The sequence below is a fragment of the Poecilia reticulata genome, linkage group LG18, assembly GCF_000633615.1.
Source record: "Poecilia reticulata strain Guanapo linkage group LG18, Guppy_female_1.0+MT, whole genome shotgun sequence".
Classification (NCBI taxonomy): domain Eukaryota; kingdom Metazoa; phylum Chordata; class Actinopteri; order Cyprinodontiformes; family Poeciliidae; genus Poecilia; species Poecilia reticulata.
Genome location: NC_024348.1, coordinates 10,643,728 through 10,663,920, shown reverse-complemented (window position 1 = coordinate 10,663,920; position 20,193 = coordinate 10,643,728). Strand labels below are relative to the sequence as shown.

At 39.0% G+C, this 20,193-nt stretch overlaps 2 protein-coding genes across 4 annotated transcripts; both read left to right on the top strand.

The window, feature by feature from the left end:
* The first annotated feature begins 533 nt into the window (after positions 1-533).
* tp53 (tumor protein p53) lies at positions 534-7,919 on the top strand. 3 transcript variants are annotated; one of them, XM_008435413.2, is made up of 11 exons: positions 534-552; positions 3,482-3,554; positions 3,644-3,692; positions 3,810-3,971; positions 4,864-5,038; positions 5,128-5,240; positions 5,747-5,856; positions 6,060-6,178; positions 6,266-6,357; positions 6,435-6,505; positions 7,123-7,919. In XM_008435413.2, the coding sequence occupies exons 2-11, from the start codon at positions 3,493-3,495 to the stop codon at positions 7,196-7,198; spliced, it is 1,029 nt and encodes a 342-aa protein (XP_008433635.1). In that variant the 5' UTR covers positions 534-552; positions 3,482-3,492; the 3' UTR covers positions 7,199-7,919. The 3 variants fall into 3 exon arrangements, with proteins under 3 accessions (XP_008433635.1, XP_008433633.1, XP_008433634.1); XM_008435411.2 differs by lacking the exon at positions 534-552 and adding an exon at positions 1,698-1,802; XM_008435412.2 differs by lacking the exon at positions 534-552 and adding an exon at positions 1,758-1,854.
* A 91-nt stretch (positions 7,920-8,010) lies between these two features.
* On the top strand, positions 8,011-18,930 carry LOC103480538 (fibronectin). Its single transcript, XM_008435519.2, has 11 exons — positions 8,011-8,296; positions 8,631-8,719; positions 10,084-10,996; positions 11,818-12,075; positions 12,816-13,082; positions 13,299-13,419; positions 13,585-13,745; positions 13,840-14,100; positions 14,220-14,483; positions 16,657-16,754; positions 16,853-18,930. Exons 1-11 carry the CDS (start codon positions 8,248-8,250, stop codon positions 16,916-16,918), a joined length of 2,547 nt encoding a protein of 848 aa, XP_008433741.1. The 5' UTR covers positions 8,011-8,247; the 3' UTR covers positions 16,919-18,930.
* Positions 18,931-20,193: the final 1,263 nt, after the last annotated feature.

Below are 20,193 nucleotides of genomic sequence, written 5' to 3'. Positions count from 1 at the left end.
TAAAATGAAATTTGTTCTCTTTTTTGCAGGAGGAAACCGGACACAACCAGATGGACCTGCAGAGCGAAGCAGAAATTAAAGGTTTAGTTTTAATAAAAGCATATTTTCATCATGGGTTATGAAGTTTCATAATGGCATTGAACATGGAGGTTAGCAAATTAAAGTCTGGGTATCTTTCAGAGCATGTGGTAAACGACGACTAAAATATTGAATTATACTTGGCGAGGAATTATTACAGCCTTATGCAACAGTGTTATAAAAATAAAACTAATGGTCTGTTAGCCATGACCATTGTATCTATGAGTGTCTGTGCCGTCCTGGAACGGATTCAGAGACGACTCTGTGGCTCCATCAGCACTTTCATTAAAGGTCAAACATCCAGCTGTCCCCCCGAAGTGGAACTAATCAACGCTTTGCATTCAGAGAGATGGAGGCGATCCAAGACTGGGACAGGACTCTGTGGGCGTGACTCCACCTCTGACCAGACACCAGCAGCGTTACACAAACGGCTCTGTGCAACTGCAGCTGACGTTCCTTCTTACAGCTGAAGAGGTAACTGATGGGAGATGACATCAACCAGCCTGCATGAACAGAAAATTAAAAGATTTCAATAAGTAGCAACGCGCAAGAAGCGGATGTCAACTCAGGTATTTTGCTGACCATGTGCAATATATTACGCTGAATAACACCTGGTTTTTATGGTGCTTTTCTTTTCTTTTTGGGGGAAAAAAAGAAAAGAAAAGCACCATAAAAACCAGGTGTTATTCAGCGTAATATATTGCACATGGTCAGCAAAATACCTGAGTTGACATCTGCTTTTCCCACAAATTAAATGTGCAATATTAATTTTTAGTTTTTGTGAAAACTAAAATTTTTGCGGGGGGAGTGAAGATCCACAAAACATCTCACTCTGTGCAGCATCATTTTGGAAATATGGTTTTGCAGAATTTCACATAGCTGTCCTTTTACATGTTTATTTTAGTATCCATTCGACTGCAAACAAGTCTGACAGCAAGATCCCGCTATACCAATACAGTATAGTGAGCTCTAAACATACTTGTTTACATTATAGCCTTAAATGTCACAATTTTCTCTAAATGAGTTATTTAAATAGTTCTTTTTGTCCCAGGTGGAATTATAACTTTGGAAAAGTTATGCTGCATTATCTCAGTTGTGGGCTGACTTTTAATCAGGATTTTATTGAAAACAAACAGGATTTCAAGATCCAATACGGCTGAATTGAATTTCTGAATCATGAAGTCATGTTCTCCAGAGTCCTCGTCATTTGACTCGAGTGTGCTGCTGCAGAGACTCAAATAAACGTTGGGGGGACGCAGGCCTGCAAGTTTAATGCCTTTCCCTGCTTCAACACACATAATTTCAATAGATGGATGATTAACAGGGTTTTGCTGAATTGCAATCATCTGAATGGGATGTGTTTGAAGCAGGGGAACATCTATGCATGTTAGTGTGCCTTAAGGACCAGAGTTGAGGAAACACTGATTTAGAGAACCACCTATCTAAAACATCCGGTGCTGCTGTGAAAAACATCTAGGAACGCTTTAGCTCTGAGTAACAATGTTGGTTGGTCCTGCGCACAGCACTCGGCTCTCTGATTGGACCACAAAAAGAAGTCCCTCCTCTTTCTACGCTCTGATTGGACCGTACTTGAAGACAAACTCTCACCCATCCCCCTTTGTTTTTTTTAAAGTGGGATTCCCCGACAACGTGCTTTAGTCAGTTCAAAATATTTTGGAAGTGTTTTCTGGACGAATTGGAGGCTTTCCTCTGAAAAACACATTGTGAGTCAACATCTTTGAGCAGTGGTCGCACCACGGTTGACGCGGCTGTGTGGTAAAGAGTACCTGCTCGTCAAATGACTGTTCTTCTTAGCCTAACTTCCTATTTGACCGTTGAGAAGTTTGTAGCAGTTTAAGCTAGCTCTCGGAAAAAATCGTCTAGCAAACGTAGCTAGCCGCTTATGCTAACACGGATACTGCGATAAATGTAAAACGAAATGTAGACTGTGCTGAATGTGTTGTACAGTAGGCGTTCATTTGCTCTTTACATGGGTATTGTGTTTTAGCCTATTGATTTTTTGTGTGTGTGTGTAAACTGTCATTTTATCGATCACCTGTGCTAGCCTCATTCAAGGAAAGCTAACGTCCGTCTTATTAAAAAAATGTACAATGAGTAATGTTTTTATGCTGCTGAGAGTTGTAGGTTTCATTTAAAACTGGGTTGTGGGAATAAAAAACGAATAAAATGTAACAAGTTTACTTGCGGTTTCGTCAGCTTTAGAGTTGCGGCTTTAAGGCCTACCTATTTTGAACTCATCCTGGTTGGGAGAACTGGCGAAATGTTTCATTTTTACCAACACTTTTTCTAACGGGTCTTTTTATTTCTGTTTACAAATTTGAAAAGTATTAGGTCTTTTTTTTCTTTTCTTCTTCTTCAAAGTGCACTTGAAACAAATCAATAAACCAAACTAGGTGACTATTTTGTTGAGTGCAGTTGCTTCAATGTGTCCCTGAAATATTTGTATGTCAAAACTGATGACTTTGATTTGAAGTTTATTGAAATACGTGGATTATTTGTGTAGGTTAGATAGTCAGTCCTTTAAAAGGTGAAGTTTATGTCATTCATTTCCCCATTTCTCATTAAAACCTTCGAAAAGCTGAGGCCCTTTAACTCAAAAATGGTAAATTTAATGTTTTTAAAGAAACCGTAGTGAAACGCTAAGGGTGAATTCAAGGTATTTTTAAGTGTTCATATGTTTAATTGCAGACTGCAGGCCAATTAAATATACAATCACATAATTTTTTTAATCTACATTAAAACGAAACAGCTTTTTTCCACTTGCCATTAGACTGCTGAACTCCCAACCGTATTGCACTTGAAAATCTGGTCTCCACATTATATCTGCCTCTTGCATAGAACAAAGAACTCTTTTACTGTTATTCCTTCACTCTATATTTTCTATATTTAGATACATATTTACTGTCTTGAGCTGTATGCAACGAAATTTCGTTTTGTATTCACCTTGTGTATGCAATATGACAATAAAGTTTAACTAACTAACTAACTAACTAACTAACTAACATGTCTTCAGATAAAACTGATTTTTGCCTATTAAATTTTCAGCTATAATTACAATGTTACTTTCAATTAAAATGATATAAAATGGGATATTCTAGGCATGTTTATGTTGACAGAAATGATTATTAATTACAAATATTGCCGTTTAACCGCTCCCAACTTCTGTGTAAACCCCATTTTTACACAACACTGTTAAAATATTTAACATTAAATATTAAATTTTTTCCCCCTTTTTTTAATGTGAATATTGTTTTTAGCATTGCTGTGAAACTATAACAAAACTGGTAAAGCATAGACTTGTCATTTTGATTGGAGTGCTGTACACCTCATTATCACATATTAAGTTCTTTCTTCCTCCTCGTCTCCTCCTCTGCCGTCACAGTGAAAGGGAGAATGGACCCCGACTTCAACCTCCCTTTGAGTCAGGACACCTTCCATGATTTATGGAACACTGTGTAAATATCATTTCCACTCTACATAGCAATTTAAAAGTATGTTTACTTGATTACAATTGAACTAATCTTTGCACGTTTGCTTTTTTCAGTGTTTTGTCGACTGAGAATGAGTCTTTGGCTACAGGTGACGGATTGCTGGTAAGCATGCGAAGAAAGTAAAGATTAAACTTATCAAATTAAATGAAAAGGGCAGTGTTTGATTCAGCCTTTCTTTGTGGTAATTCTGTTTTTTTTTTTTTTTGTTTTTTTTTAAAGGATCTAAATATACATTTTTGGGAGAATGGAGAACTTCCACAGCAGGAAACTAAAAATGTGCCTGCAGCCCCAATGGTCCCTGCAATTTCCAATTACGCGGGAGAATTAGATTTTGCCCTCCGATTTAGCGAGTCTGGCACCGCAAAAAGCGTGACTTCCACGGTAAGTCGCTCATCATATCTTTTCCATATTTTAATCTGCTGAACTCTTAGCTGTACAATCCCACCATAACGTATTAAATATTAACCCTTTTTGACTAAATTTGTGATAAAAGATTACTTTAACTGAAAAACTATATATTTTGGGAGATTTTTTTCTGCAACCAAACATGATGAGGAGCAGAAATGAGCCTCAAATCTGAGACAAAGGAGCTTTCCATAGCGCCATATTTCTGTACAGCGTTCCTTCCCTCCACAAAACCTATTCAAAGCTCAAACTGGTCCGTTTTAATTTAGTAACGGAAAGTTCACTTGTCAGGATAACGTTTTAATTTAAAACATTTTTATCTAGTGTTGCAAACCATTTAAAACTTTGTAAATTAACAGTGAAGAACAATTCTTACCCTGATTCCGCACCAAAAATCCATTCTTTCGAATCTCTTGCGGTGGCATTCAGGCAGTGTCTCGTTCATTGTGGCGATTCGCTAAAGTTTAAGGGTTGGAGGCCGACACTGAGCTGAACCTACCAATGGCGTTTGTGTTTCCCCGCTGGCTGATCGCCTCTGGCTCACGGTTGGTCGGTTTGGCTGAAGTTGGGGTGGTCTGGACCGAAACTCCCGCCCCCTGCGACCATAACTCCGCTGTGTGAGAGGAGCAGTTGGGCTGCCATGCACAGCTCTTAACATGACGGGACATGTTCCTGCAAGAGGTGCCCCTCAGAACAGAAAGGGTTAAAAGTAGATGACGAAGTAGTTTGATTTATCTCAGCTTTTGAGATAAATCAAAAGGAACAATTCTCTGATTGTCTTTGAAACCAAGCATTAGTGAACAGTTTTGGGTAGAATTGACTCGGTAAGCAGCACCACTGATGGGAACGTCTGTGTCTGTCTCTCTAGTTTTCAGAAAAATTGACCAAACTATTCTGCCAGCTGGCTAAGACCACTCCGATTGGGATTTTGGTTAAGGAGGAGCCTCCGCAGGGCGCCGTCATCAGAGCAACGGCTGTGTATAAAAAGACTGAGCATGTGGCAGAAGTCGTCAAGAGGTGCCCACACCACCAAAGTGAAGACGGTATGGAGCATTTTAATCCTTTAAAAAGTTGTTCAAATGTGATGCACAGGTGAAAATAGTCAGCTTTTCATCTTCAATCTCCTCCTCAGCGTCCGACAACAAGAGCCATCTGATCCGAGTGGAGGGCAGCCAGCTGGCCCAGTACTTTGAGGATCCGAACACCAAAAGGCAGAGCGTGACCGTACCTTACGAACGCCCACAGGTGTCCCAGAGAGAACCACTCCACACTTTGTGCATTACTTTAGAGGGAGATTTTATTACACGTATAAAAGAATTATAATATACAAGTCATAGTCAGATGTCTAAACTGAAAAATGGATTATAGTTATTATTTACAATCCTGGGAGTTAATTTTACTCTGGATTTACTAAATCTGATTCGTCCAGGGCCTCAGAAAAAGAAGTAACGTAAATTATATAGAACATTTTTAAGCTTTTTATTAAACAGGCATGACTTTTATTTTTACATTTAGAAGTATAAATATCAAAGCTTTATAAGCAAAAATCAGATTCGGTTAAATCGGCTCTCTAAACATGAATGCCTGTGGGAATATTTGACCACATGAGACGACGTTGATCCATGCAAGTAGTGGAACGTTGTGAGGCTACAATTTGTCATCTAGTAAATCAGGGCTTCTCAACATATAAAGTTGTTTATCTGAAGACTCCAGGAAGTTTTTCACATTTTCTTTCGGTTTCCTTGTTTCAGCGGGGATCTGAGATGACGACCATCCTGCTGAGTTTTATGTGCAACAGCTCCTGTATGGGAGGCATGAACCGGAGGCCCATCCTTGCCATCCTGACCCTGGAGACCACAGAGTGAGTCGTCGTCTTTATTGGTAGATAAAATGTTAGCTGTAGTAGTTTGGGTCTCACGTTAGTAAAGCTGATAAATGGAATCCAGCAGGACGTAAAGGTTTGTTCCACTCTGAATATATTTGAAAGCATTTTAACATTTCTCTTTCAGCTTTGGTTGTGTTTTTCTTTTAAGCCTTTTTCCTTTTGGTCTTGTTCGACTTTAGGGGGGAGGTTTTGGGCAGGCGGTGCTTCGAGGTCCGTGTCTGTGCCTGTCCAGGCAGGGACCGCAAGACAGAGGAAGAAAACCTGGAGAAAAACGGCACTAAGCAGACAAAGAAAAGAAGTGGGCTTTTAAATTGTTTCATGTGCATGTATAGTAGACTACAGTTTTGCTCCATCTGTCACTCATCATGAGTATTCTTCATTTTAGAGAGCGCTCCTGCTCCAGACACATCCACTGCTAAAAAGTCCAAGTCTGCCTCTAGTGGAGAAGATGAGGACAAGGAGTTGTACACTCTGCAGGTAAGGCCCGTTTCTGCAACTGGATGAAATCACAATATTAGGATGGTTAAACTTTATACTCTCTAACTTTGTTGCAGATACGGGGCCGTGACAGATTCAATATGTTTAAAAACCTGAATGATGGTCTTGAACTGCTGGACAAAACAGGGTAAGGAAAGTCCCGTAAACTACGCCCTGAAACGATCTTTGGACTTTGGTTACATCAGTTACGATGAAGCTCACGAGGTTTTTCCCTTGATCAGGATTTCAGTCGCAGTTGAGAAAAGAGGCAAAAGAAGCACCACGCGCAGGCGTTTAACATAAATGGATAAATTAAAGTTAATTCTAGTTTAAAAATGACACAAACTGAGTTACCCAGAAAATGTGAATATTGCACTTCAACTTTCCCCTCACTTTTCCAAGATCCTGGAAAAATCCATACATTTGTGTTGTGAAGTTTAGAAATGGAAACCTGTACATTTAGTTGATGTTCCTAAAACAAAATCTAGAGGCTGATGTGCTGAAATATGTCAGGTCACAGCAGGAATAACCTGAACACTGTAGGTCAGATGTCCAGTCCTAAAGCTCTAAACTATCTTACAGTTTTTAGATTCCTCTCTTTCTCCACCGTTTGAATCAATTGAATCACTCGTTAGAGGGGATACTCTGAGAGTTGAGAGGACTGGGGTTGGATACACTTTATTGCAGGAAAAACCACAGGAAGATGAGAACCAGATATCTTCATCGGTGTTAAATTTACTTTAATTTCCTTTCTTTTCCCTGTAGGTCCAAGAAAAAACAGGAGCTTCCTGCGCCCTCCAGCGGGAAGAGGCTGCTGAAGGGGGCGAGCGACAGCGACTAGTTACCGTCTTTCATTTGTCTTTTGGTTTATGTTTTTTTTATATACTCCATTATTAATTTTTCATTTATAATGGCATTATGTTTTCATTTAACTGTAGTAATTTGTCTTCTTTTTTCTTTTTATATTTTTAAAAATTGCTTAGCTAGGTTCAATTATGTGGAATTAAGTATTGGCCAGTTTTGAGCCAAATTGCTTTCGTTTACTAAAGCTATATTTTCTTATTTCCTTAGTTTAAAGATTAGATGATATCAGTTGTGATTTATCTCTTGGGAACAGTTTATTTTTTTACATTTTTTTAAGTAGTGTTGGTAGAAGAGGGGCTGGCTGGATCACCCCCAACACTTGATCCTTGTTTTATGTTTTGTGGCCCTTTTTTTGAAAACTAATTTGACACTGAATAACCGTCTGTTTTCCTGCCAGCTACTGTATTCAAAATATGAATCGAGTCGCATCTTTACAGCAGTAAAGTTGAAATTTTTTTTGTTTCCTCCTCTAAACCAGTTGAACCACTTTAAGGCACTTTGGCTTGACATTACCAATCACTGACTAAATGACCACTTTAAACATAACACTGCCAGAGAATATTAGGAGGCATTTCTGTAACTTTGTAGTTTAGCGAAAGGTTTCGGTTTCCTTTATATTCTTTAAATTTCATGTATTTTGTACTGACTTTCTGTTTTATACTCGAGCTTTGAGCTGAAATAAACGCATTCCATCTCAATGGCTTCTTGTGTTCTGTCGACGCAAATATTTGAATGATTTGCATGTTTGGAATATGAATGCAAAGCAGCTGCATCTAATGATATTTTTAGGTGAATAGAGCCTTGTGATGAATGTCGTATGTGATGTTTATGACCTGTTGGACATTTTGTTTCATCACTCATTTGTCTTTATTCTGACCAAGAGGAAACATCTACAGCCAGAGCGAATAAAAAGACGAATCATCAGCATTTGGCACTTTTTTTCTTTCTTTCTATGCATTTAAATATATATATTTTAATATACTAGTGTGAATGTCTGTTTTAGTGTAAATTCAACGGGACGCCACCATGGGAAACTTAACTATCATACATAAACTGTGTATTTCTGTTTGTTGGGGTGAGTACCATTGTTTTAGGAAAGTTTTTAGACTTTTCATTATGATTGATCTGATTATGATTCTAGTAACCTGTAGGTGAACCAGGAAGTTGAAGCTTAAGATTTTAATTTTCTGCTTCAAGTAAGATTATATACATGTCAGTAAAATAATTTCTAATAAGATTTGTTACATTTTGAAGTGATGCATTTCAATCTTAGAATTCCACCTTTTATCCTGAATTTGGTACAGACGCTTATAATCTGAAATAATCCTGGTTGAATACCAATTTTTCCTGGAGAATGTGGTGAAAATAAACATCTGTACATGACTAAATCAGGCTTTTGTCTTTCTCAGGTCTTCTGCTGATGTACACGGCTGCAGAGAGGCAGTACTTCATTAGCCCCCACAACGCCAGCTGGGCTGACGCCAGGAACCACTGCCAGGTACGAACGGACCTGAGATTACCTCCAGAAACTTTCTGAAGCGTCCAGCTGGACACACTGAGAGGCAACAGATTAGCAGGGCAATTAAGAGGTTTTGTGTTTAATTTCAGCACCAATGAGTTAATTTTTCTGGATGATAAATTGTCTCAAAAAATTGTGATCAGCAATGTTGCTTTGGGACCAATTTCAAGTAATATATCTACAGACAATTAAGCTTTCATTTCTTGCAGACAGTTAACTCTGGAACTGGAAGACGTTTTAAATATCCAAAATAAAACTGAATTGAATGTTTAAAAAACAAAAATGATCCTCCAAAACAGGGAGCCAGTTGAGACCAATGCACCAGACTGAAACCTTTTTTCATTCCGTGTTTGTTTTTCTCTCTTTTTCTACCAATCGTGGAAATGATTGAGCTGATGGATCAATTATTCGATTAATTGATATATTGCTTATTGTGACAGGCGCTTATTAACAGTTGTCCTGAGGTTGTTTTTTTTACCTTAATGACAGAAATGGAAAGCAGATCTTTCAGATACATGCCTTGTACTTCAGGAAACGAATGTCTTTCTTTAAGAAGTTGTCTCGTTTTAAAGTACTGTGTGCAATATACAGATGTTTAGAAGAAAAAAGAAAGATATTAACACGCACTGTTTAAAAGACAAACCTTTACTTCCTCATTGCTCAGAGCTTCACCACACCTGGCTTCATTACGAGTTTATGACGGAAACATTTTTATGAAAGAGGCTCTAAAGTCATATGTCCATTGCAACCTAAAAGCTGACAGAAGAAGCTTATGTAAGCAAATGAGAAAATGTTACTGCTTTAACGTATTAAAATAGCTGTTCAGGGCAACTAAGTTTGAGAAGACATTTCATTTTAAAACTTTGCCAAAATCTTGTTCGGTTTGTCATTAACCTTTAGCAGTTCATGTTAATACATTTAGTTGTAATTTTCCTTTAACAAACATCCTTTTTATATGTTTTTTTTTTTAATTTTTTTAATTTTTTTATGCTCCCTGGCTGTCACGCATTTTTTAAAGACTATTTGCACATAATTTGCATTAAAAGGTGGCTGGAGCCCACATGTAACTCGTTCATCAGCTCAGCCTCAATACAGCTAAATAGCACCTCCTATATTTTCTTTTTAAACAAGAGCTTAGTGCAAACATTTGAATTTATTAGGGTTTATTCACTGTTTGCGAGATGCTATGGTTTTTGTTGCCATAAACATTCTTTTGCCATATTTGCTGAAGTGTTTGTAGGCTGCTAAGTCTCACTTTGACTACATTCTTGGGCTCTCATCTTTGTTTTTGTCGCTGAAGCTTTAACACAGTTAGTTACAGTATGTCTTCTATGTCTGCTCAGGTCTGCTTTAAAGAGATGGTGACTCTCACGCCACAAAACATCCAGGTCATCGCCAAAATAATAAACTCCACCCACTGGATTGGCCTTCGCAAGTACATAAACTACAATGACACCTACAACGAAACCGATGACTACGACTACGACTCCGACTCGGACTACGACTACTACAACTCCACCAACTCCACCAACACCTCGTCTAGAAGCTTCGGGACACCCTGGACGCTGTGGGCCAACGGGGACCCACTCATCTTCCAGAACTGGTACCCCGGCTTCCCATTGTTTAAATCCCCATTGCCAAAAATAGACTGCTGCAGCTGCTCCTGCACTTGCCCGGCACCCCCCAGGTGGACGACCCCCTCGCCCACCACCAGTACGACAAGTCCGTCGCCTACCGGGTCGACAACGGGCTTCCCAACAGGTTCCGTTGTCGCCGAATACTCCAGCATAGACTCAACAAACATCACAGTGACCGAGAGCTACGACAACACGACCGACTCTACCAGGTCTACCAGTTTTTATGACGTTGACACCGGGACGGACATGTTGACGAACGCCACAGAATGGCTGAACGTCACGGAATGGCTGAACGCCACAGAATGGCTGAACGTCACAGAATGGCTGAACGTCACAGAAAGGCTGAACGCCACAGAAGGGGCCAACTTAACACGAAGAGCCAGCATCACCCAGGCGTGGGATTCCACCACCGCTCCCGCACGTCACACCACAGATACACCGTGGACGACCACACCGCAGCCGCCGATAATTTCAACGTGCGAACGATCGCCCATGCTGCCTCCCATCATACCAGAGAATAATAAAAACTACATCGAGAACTCGTGTGTGGTCATACTGGCCTTTGGACCTTGGGTTGAGAGAGAGTGCTTTGAAGAGCTGCCTTTCATTTGCTATGAAGGTACAACAGCTTCTGCAGTTAATGCGAATACTGGAGGGCACAGAAATTACGAATGTTGGCAGAATAAAGAAAATTAGTACTCATGGGAGTCTTCTGGTATTTTACTGGTAAAATCTTCTGGTATTTTATCTGAAGATTGACTGGTATATAATTATAATCGGTTAAACTAACCGATGCAGCCAGGAAATGATTCAGAGCTTTTCAGACATTTCAGAAAGTGATTAGATTTGACGACTCTGGTCAGTCATTCAACCTTCAGTGAGCTGGAATTACAGAAATTTTGGACTTTTGGTGATTTGTTTTAAGAATTCTTTACACAAGAAGGGAAATTCCGTCAAATTATTTGATTTAAAATAATTAGTTACTGTAATAACTTAGCAGTACCTAAATTGATTGATGCCTAATCATTTCTCACCATAATTTTAACATGCAAAACTTTTTAAAAATGCACAAGAAGAAGAATTTGAAAAAGCAAGTGAGTCGAAGCAAACTTGTTTTTAGGAGCAAACCATGAGAAATGGTCTCAAAACGTTGGATTGTTGTATGTTTTCAGTGAGATGACCAGTAAGCAAAGTGAGAACTGTCTGTAGCTATCAGGTCCTCTTTGTGAAAGCTGGAAGGTGAAGAATATTTCTTCATTAGTGAAGCCCCAACTTTGGGTTCAACGATTTAATGATTTTGTTTGTTTATCCTAAACTTAAACAGTTAAATTAACTTCGACTTCATAGCTGTGACTCCCATGTTTTTCTGTTACTTTTCCACATGTTTTCCCTCTTGGCCATAAATCTACCAGTTTTTGTCCGTATTGTTCTTGCCTTCAGACCGCTTCATGGGGGCCATCAACGTCTCCAACATCACCTCCTCGTCTGCCGATCTGCAGTGGGATCAGGGGCCCGGTGACATCAGCCACTATCGCTTCCAGGCGTTTTCCCGGGAAGGTTCCTGGAACGTCACCAAAAACATGCATAATTTGAGCTACACACTCGACAACCTCATTCCAGGAACCGGCTACGTTATCACAGTATTTGCAGTGAAGTGTGAAAGGGACCTCAATCCACTCAATGGCTCCTTCTACACCAGTAAGTTGTTGATTATTGTGATTAATAGATAACATTTGACCACCCGGGAGAGAAGAGAAGAGGGATAATGAGTTCTTTGAATCTTAATATGTTCTTCTTGTCTTTAAGGTGTTTTGCATTCATGTTTCTGAGTCATGAATGCAATATCTCCCAAAAAAAGAATAGGTAACACTTTATTTGAAGGAGTGTGCATAAGACCGACATGACACTGTCATAAACATGACATAACACTTTCAACGCAACTTTTAGAGCAACTTTGCTTTAAAAGTGTCATTACTTACCGAATGACACTTCATGACAACTGTCATAAACATTCATAATTCATAATATATATTAAAATAATAATATATAATATCTAAATATAATAAATATTATAATTATATAATATATATTATATTCATAATATAATTTTCTGCTCACTGAGTTTTCTACACAGCATTAGCTCTGCTCCAGAGTTGTATTTTTGCAGGAAATACACAAAGTAGATGAATTTTTATTTTAATACCGTAATGCCACCTTTAAGGCACATAATGTGCAATTGTGTCCACTTAACGTAGCAAAGTATGTCTGTTTCTGTTTTGCCATCACTTTTACACCTTGTAAACCCATTGAGATATATACTATTACTGTTCTACAAAGCAAAGACGAGGCGGCTCAAAGTACAGCTGACGTACCTGTAATGTGACTAAGACAAAAGACAACCTGAAAAGACTAACTCTGGGTTTGTTTCCTCCTTTCAGTACCTGGAGAGGTCCAAAACCTCACTGTGACCAGTTTTGCAGAAAACACTGTCAGTATGAGCTGGAAGAAACCCAACGGGAACTATGGCTTCTTCGAAGTCGTCGCCTTTTCAGCTTTGGGAACTGAAAAGCACAACAAGACCGTCAGGGAAGAAAAAATGGATTTTGACGGCTTGACACAGGGAAACGAGTACACTTTCATTTTCCGCACAGGAGTCAACGACAGGTCCATGTGGAGTAAGAACATCAGCATCTCAAATTGCACCCGTGAGTTTACATCCGTACTGTTCAGGGGGGGAAACGAGCAAGAACTTTCCATCTCTTCGTTTCCTTCAGACGCTATCTGACATTCAAATCTGAAAAGGCAAATTACGGCCACGTTTTGTGCGGACCATGACACCTGCCTGCTTCTATTTGGTTTCATCTTCGGCAAACACAGAGAAGCTTTGTCCGTTTTATAACAGCCCGCTGTCTCTCTTTCAGGGCCTGGAAAAGTGTCCAACCTGAAACCTTTGGACATCCAGGATAAGAACTTAATTCTCGAGTGGAATCCGCCAGAGGGAAACTACATAGAATTTAAAGTGATGGCCAAGGATGGAAACGGGTTCGTCCCCTTTATATTCCTATATTAAATGTATTTCTCTGTTCATCAAACTCTACAAATTGCTGCTTTCTTGTTCGTTGTATTTTTCAACACAAATGGAGCACAGTGATTAACATCTGCTTACTAGTTGTTTCAGGACAGTCTTTGTGTGTCGCCTCATAACAGGGAGCTGAATGTTATTGTGGAAAACATAACAAGTCTTTTGAACAAACCATATAAAGTGAAAGTGTCCGGCCTCCAAAACGGCACTAAGCTTGACTTTTTTGTGAAAGTCTTGGGCGTTTGTGGCCTGGAGGGAGAAATTGTAAACATCACTACATACACCGGTAACTCTGATTCATTTGTTTAGAGACTCTTTACAGCAAATTCTGTTGCATTCATCTGATTTTTTATTTTCATTTTTTTTTCACTTATAAACAGCTCCAGGACCAATCTCAAATTTGAAGTTGAAAGCAGAAGCCAAGATCATTGATGCTACCTGGGACTTTACTCCAAATCCTGGAAGTATTGTAACCTTTACAGCCAAGCTTGTCTTGGATGGCGAAGAGAAGGAATCAAAAACCATATCAGATAAAACTGTAAAATTTGATAGCCTGAAAACTGCCACTAAGTACGAAGTGAAGGTCTACGCAGTTCTTAATAATCTGAAAAGCCCAGAAACGCACAGCTTCATTTTCACCCGTGAGTTTGATTTGATTTGATCATTAATAAACACAGACCGCATGCTCAGGTAGCAGCTGTACGTTTTGCTATAACATGTTTTTAAAGAGAGGCAAGTAACCTTTTCTTTCTCCCTGCAGTCCCGTCGCCTCCCACTGGAGCCAAAGTAAACAGCAAAACGGCATATTCCCTCGCCTTTGAGTGGACTCCCCCAGAATACTCATCAGTACAGAACTACAGCTGCACCCTCAACTCTACATTCTGGGGTTCCTCCTACGTTCAAATAGTTAGCACCACCATGTGCACTTTCACTGACCTGATGTCAGGAAGCACATACGACTTTAATGTGTACGCTCTGAGTGATAATAAGGCGAGTGATCCAGCACGCTGCAATGGGACAACAGGTGAGAAAATAAGCAGTGCCTTGCTGAACCACATGGACTCGCTCAGCTTCTGTCACGTTTTAACTCCAACCTTCAAAGTGTTTTAAGATTTTATATGGTTGACGAACACAGAACAACATGACGGTCAGCCTGAAGGATGGTAGAGGAGGGACATGTCTGGGTTTTTCTTTTGGACTCATTACCCTGGGATGGACGGATTAGTTAAGGTCCCGGCCCTCCGATGGCGTTAATCTACATGAGATGTATTGCCAAAAGTATTTCTTCATTATTAATCCTTAGGATTTGTTATATCAGTCCTTCCTTTGCAGCTATCACAAAACAAGCAATAAACAAGGCATTTCATCAAAATCATCAAGCAAAAACACATCAGATATGTTGATCAATGTTCCAGTTATTATTAATCCGAATGGGTTTAGCCTTATTTTAAAGAAACTCAGAGTTTTGTCCTTTTTTCTTTCTTTTTTGTGTGTTTTTTTTTTTTTTTGTTTTCTGGAAGTTTGTTCCAGGTTTGTGGTGCAGGGAAGCTGAATGATGCTTCTCCATGTTTGGTTCTGGGAATGCAAAGCAAAGGAGTCAGCAGCAGATCTTTAATATGTTCGGTGATCTATAAGCTATAAAGTATTTTAAAGTCTATTCTCAGAGCTACAGGGAGCCAGGGTAGGGATGTTAGAACTGAGGTGATGTGCTCTATCTTCCTAGTTTTGGTCAGAACGCGAACAGCAGCGTTCTGCAACCTGATTGATAGATATTTTTGTGAAGACACTGTTGCAGTAATCAATGCGACTAAAGATAAATGCATGGATGAGTTTCTCTAGGTCTTTCTGTGAATGTTCTTCAGGTGATAGAAGGCCGACTTTGTGACTGTCTTTATGTGGCTCCGAAGGTCCAGGTCAGAGTCCACCACCACTCTCAGGTTTCAGGCTCGTCTGCTAATTTCTAGCTGTAATAACTGGAGCCGTGCATTGACTCTACATCGCTCCTCTTTAAATCCAAAAATAATAACTTCAGTTTTGTTTCTGTTCAGCTGGAGAAAGTTTTGGCACATCCTGTTCAGTGATTGGATGGGTTCAGAGTCACCTGGTGGCATCGTAATGTAGAGCTGTGTATCATCTGCATAGTTTTGATAGCTAATCTGGTTTCCTGTTATAACCTGAGCTAGTGGGAGCATATAGATATAGAATAGTAGAAGTCCCAGGATTGAGCCGCATGTGACTTCAGGCCTTTCCAATGAGAAGTTACCTACTGGCACGCAGAAATCCCTGTTCTTTAGATAAGATTCAAACCAGTTGAGTACTGGACAAGTGAGTCCGACCCTGCAGTCACTTCAATAATTTTCCATGGTGAACATCAGACTTTTCACCAAAGGATTCAACTCCTGAAACCAGCTCTTCTGCAAGCCCTCTGCACCAAACTTAAAATAGGAAACAGGAAACCCAGAGCTGTGCACTGGATGGTCAGAGAGACGTCAACCGTCACTGTGGAGAACAGAGCTCTATGGCTCTACAGAGACCTCTGGAGGTGTTTTACATCACTTGGTGATGTAATGCTAACACGTCGCAGCCGTTAGGCCCTGGAAACCCAGACTGTTGCTAAGCTAATCTAAAAGCCACAGGACGTGTAGCCGACGTGAAGCTTTGTGCTTCAGCTGGCTGATTTTTTTTAATGCCTCTCATTCCCAATCACTTCCACTTTGCTCTAATGCCACCGACGATTTCACTGAGTTTCTCAGTCTACCTGTCTAGCTGCTGGGATTTATACACCTGAGGCCATGGAAGTGGTTGAAACGCCTAAAATCAATTATTAAGAGGAGGCATCCAGTACTTTTGGCAATACAGTGTAGACTTAATGTTGCCCTTTTCTTTTACTTAATCCACGTTCCTCATTTTATTAGCAGACTCTTTACAACACGGCGTAATGCTCAGGAACACTGTGTGACCTAGAAGAGTAAATAAAAATCATGCAGAGTCCAGAGGAAAACCTGCTGATCAGGTTTAAATCCTCTGTAATGTCGCCGGAATAAATGATGTGTTTGACTGAGTGAACATGGTGGCCAAACACTGAAAGCGTGCCATTTGCAAACTGCACACTAATGCAAATTGTTCACATGAATGCGAGTCTGTCTACGTGTTCGGTTTCCTGCTTCTGCTTCTCACCGTCTCCACTTGTCCTGCAGTTAAAGATCCAGTGGAAATCAGTCTGTCAATGCTCTGCACTTCAGAAGTGTCTCTGTACTGTGAGAAAGACGAAACGAGGAAGGCTGTATTTGAGGAGGTAAGTCAGCCAACCTTTGGGCTGGTGAGTTGACGTTTAGCTTTTACCCAGGTGTGTTGAATGTCTGGTAAATGTTAACCTTTTGTTGTCTGTTGCAGCTACAACACCACTTCAAGAAAATCCTGGGGGAGTATGTTTATCATGAAGTCAAGACCATTTCTTAAGAGAGGATTTAATCAAGTGTTGTAACATTTTGAGGCATTAGAAAACAATATCTGGTTCACTTGGCAACTTTTAAAATACCAACTCAGAAAACTTTACACTTTATCACTATTATATAAAGTAAGACCCCGTTACTCTTACACAGTTTCTATTGCTATAACAGCAAATGAGGCATTCAGGTCCACGTTGAGAGAAAGCTGACTATGAAATACCAAACACTTTATTGCTACCTCTCAATTTAGGAAAGGGTTTTAGAGCTTTTTTACAACCAAGCTCTGATCCTTTTCCTTTTTGGACGTTTCCCTATCAAACATCAGTTCGTTTATCTAATACCAGTTCACAATAAATTTAATCTTATGGCATCTTACAAGACAAAAGGCCAAAGTCTTGCGCAGTGCCTATAAAGTATTTACCCCTGTTCATAATAAATGGTTTTCCTGGAATTGTAAAGCGTTTCTCCACTATTAATACATTGAACAGCATGTACACTAGCTTGATTGACAGCACTAAGCTGCTCCTCCTGGCTCTGATTGGTTGCTGAAGTACCGGTTCCCGTAAAGCTATCAGCTGAAAATCTGGTGGATTTCAGATCAGGTTTTTGGTGCATCCTCAAAAACCAGGAACGATTTGGTTTTGGGATTTTTCAGACTATTTCCACTTTGTTGAACGAATATTGCAAAAGTTTTATAGATATTGTTGTATCAGTTCATTAATTGTTTTTAAAACTAAACACTCAAAAACTGAAACTTTGTTGCGAAATATTAAATTCCAAAATCACACTTTTATCTTAAGATTAACTAATAAATACTTCTTTGAGTCACAATTTAACGTCATTACGTTTTCTTTTTTGTTTTCTTTTTTATGTGTATCCACCAGATGGCGCTATTTAATATTCAATTTAAAAGAGTTACAATATTGTAAGCTTAAGTGGGTTAAATAGGTTTAAATAGATAAGATTTCTTTTAAAAACAAACCCATTATTCACATGTGATTCTTCTTCAGAGCTTTTGTGGGTCTGAAAACTTTATTTTGACGATGCAGAAAATTAATATTACTGTCAGCCAATGACCCATCTCCAGGTCTGATAAATATGTTGCAAATGCCCTTATTACATATCTAAAAAAATTTTTATAAAATATTTTAAACATTACTTGAAATGTGAAATTAGTTTTAAAATTTCAATAAAACACATTGGAGTTAAGTTAACAAAAAAATGCGATCAGATATTTTAGTTAAATGCCTCTGGCTGAAATGGCGGATCAATATATATTCATACAACTTAAAAAGAAATAAATATTCTAAATATCTGAAAGGACATGCGAGCCATTATCTTCAGCTCTTAGTACAAATTAACAGAAATTGTGATATGTTATCTTTGTATTCAGTCACAAGCCTGGTAATGTTATTATAGACAGAATTAAATTCTGATTTTTGCTGTCAGTGTGCACAACTCATGGCTCTGTGGATAGAGTAGCCGTCTTGTGATCAGAAGGTTGTAGGTTCAATTCCAGCCTCCTCCTGCTGCATGTTGATGTGCCCCTGGGCAAGGCACTTAACCCCAAATTGCCTACCGATCTGCATATCGGTGTACAAATGTGTGAGCATTTGTGAATGCAAATGGGTGAATGTGACTCTAGTGTAAAGCGCTTTGAGTGGTCAAAATGACTGGAAAAGCGCTATGTAAGTTCAAACCATTTAACTCTCTGCATTTGTTTTATCTTGATAAATCATAAGTAATGATGCTTGTTTTTGTTTCCTGCTCAACTTAAGATGTGAAATTAACATTTGACTTGAGGAAAGAATGGCTGAGATTTGAAAGGAAAAATGCTGGTTTGCTGACTTTACTACAATTATTCTGTAAAAAAAATTATAAGTATTTTTATATGGAAATGCTAAATGATGCAACTGTTTGTTGTTGTCCTGAATCTGTCCAGTTTGACATTACTGTTGTGATGATCCATTAAATTTGTTTTCTGCTGATTAATCTGATTATGTTGGATTTGTGTCTTCCCTTAAACCCGTTCGCTCTCTTCTGTTGTAAAACCAGTGTAAGTTTAGTTTGGACTGACACTGAACGTTGCTCCAGCAGCTGGTTGGCAGAACCAGTCAGAACCTGCTGCTCCTGCTTGAGCCTCTAGGGGGCGCTCTCTGAATTTATTCTGTAAATCTCTGGACTGTATGGCAGATCTTGCTGGGAAAAATTAAAATAAAAGCTGCATCATTTTCACTTTCATAAATTCCAGTTTAATGAGCGTTTTGTTTCTATGTGAATACATGAAAGCCAAAAAATATCATGTGTTAATTCACAATATTTTAGGTAAACACAAATAAAAACACACCTGCGGATGGATTTCAAAGTAAAGCCACAAACGCACTGCTTCTTTGTGCAACATGATGGAAAATGAAAAGAAATCAGCCGCTCTCAGGAAGGAAAGTGTCGACCTCCAAAAATCTGGTTCACTTTCCAGAAAGTGCAATTCACCTGTGCAATTATATCAATCAATCAAATTTTATTTGCATAGCACATTTTAGCAGCAAGGCATGTCAAGGTGCTTTACATAATTAAAAAAACAAAATAAAAACAGCATGTGACATTGAATAAACAGAAAGAGAAGGAGATTTTGGAAAAAGAAAAAAAAAGAAAGATATTAATACCTGTTTAACACGGGTATTATCCAGGCCCAGTCGGCTAACAGGACAAGGTCTCCAACCTTGCAGCACCAGGCTCCGTCCACCTATCACGCAAATTTTTGCGCTAGGACTTCGCCGTCCTACACAAATTTTTGTGCACTATTTTTACCTGTTAGAGTCTAGAATTTACAGGGTTTTTCTGTTATTTATATGCACGCATGACTACCATGGAAATGTGCAGACATCTTGTTCAGAGAAGAGATGGGTACTGCATTCTAGAGATGATGTGGTTTTATGCACGAAGGTGTGAAACAACAATGAAACCACAGTAAAATACCCTATGAAAATGGATCCTTGCCAACAGTGAAACAAGTCATTTTTAGTGCAAATATGTTTCTACACTTGAAATAAGACGAAACAAACTTGCAAGTTTTCAGCAATGCATGCAATTGTTTTAAGTCGATAATTCTTGATTATTTATTAAAAAAATACAAGTTCTACTTTTTCACTTGCTTTACAAGCAAGTGGTTTGACAGTGGAAGTGGTCATTTTTTAATCTATATTCAAGAATAATTGACTTAAAACAATCTCATGTGTTGCTGAAAACTTTGTTGTACGTTAGTTTTGTTTTATTCCAAGTGTACGA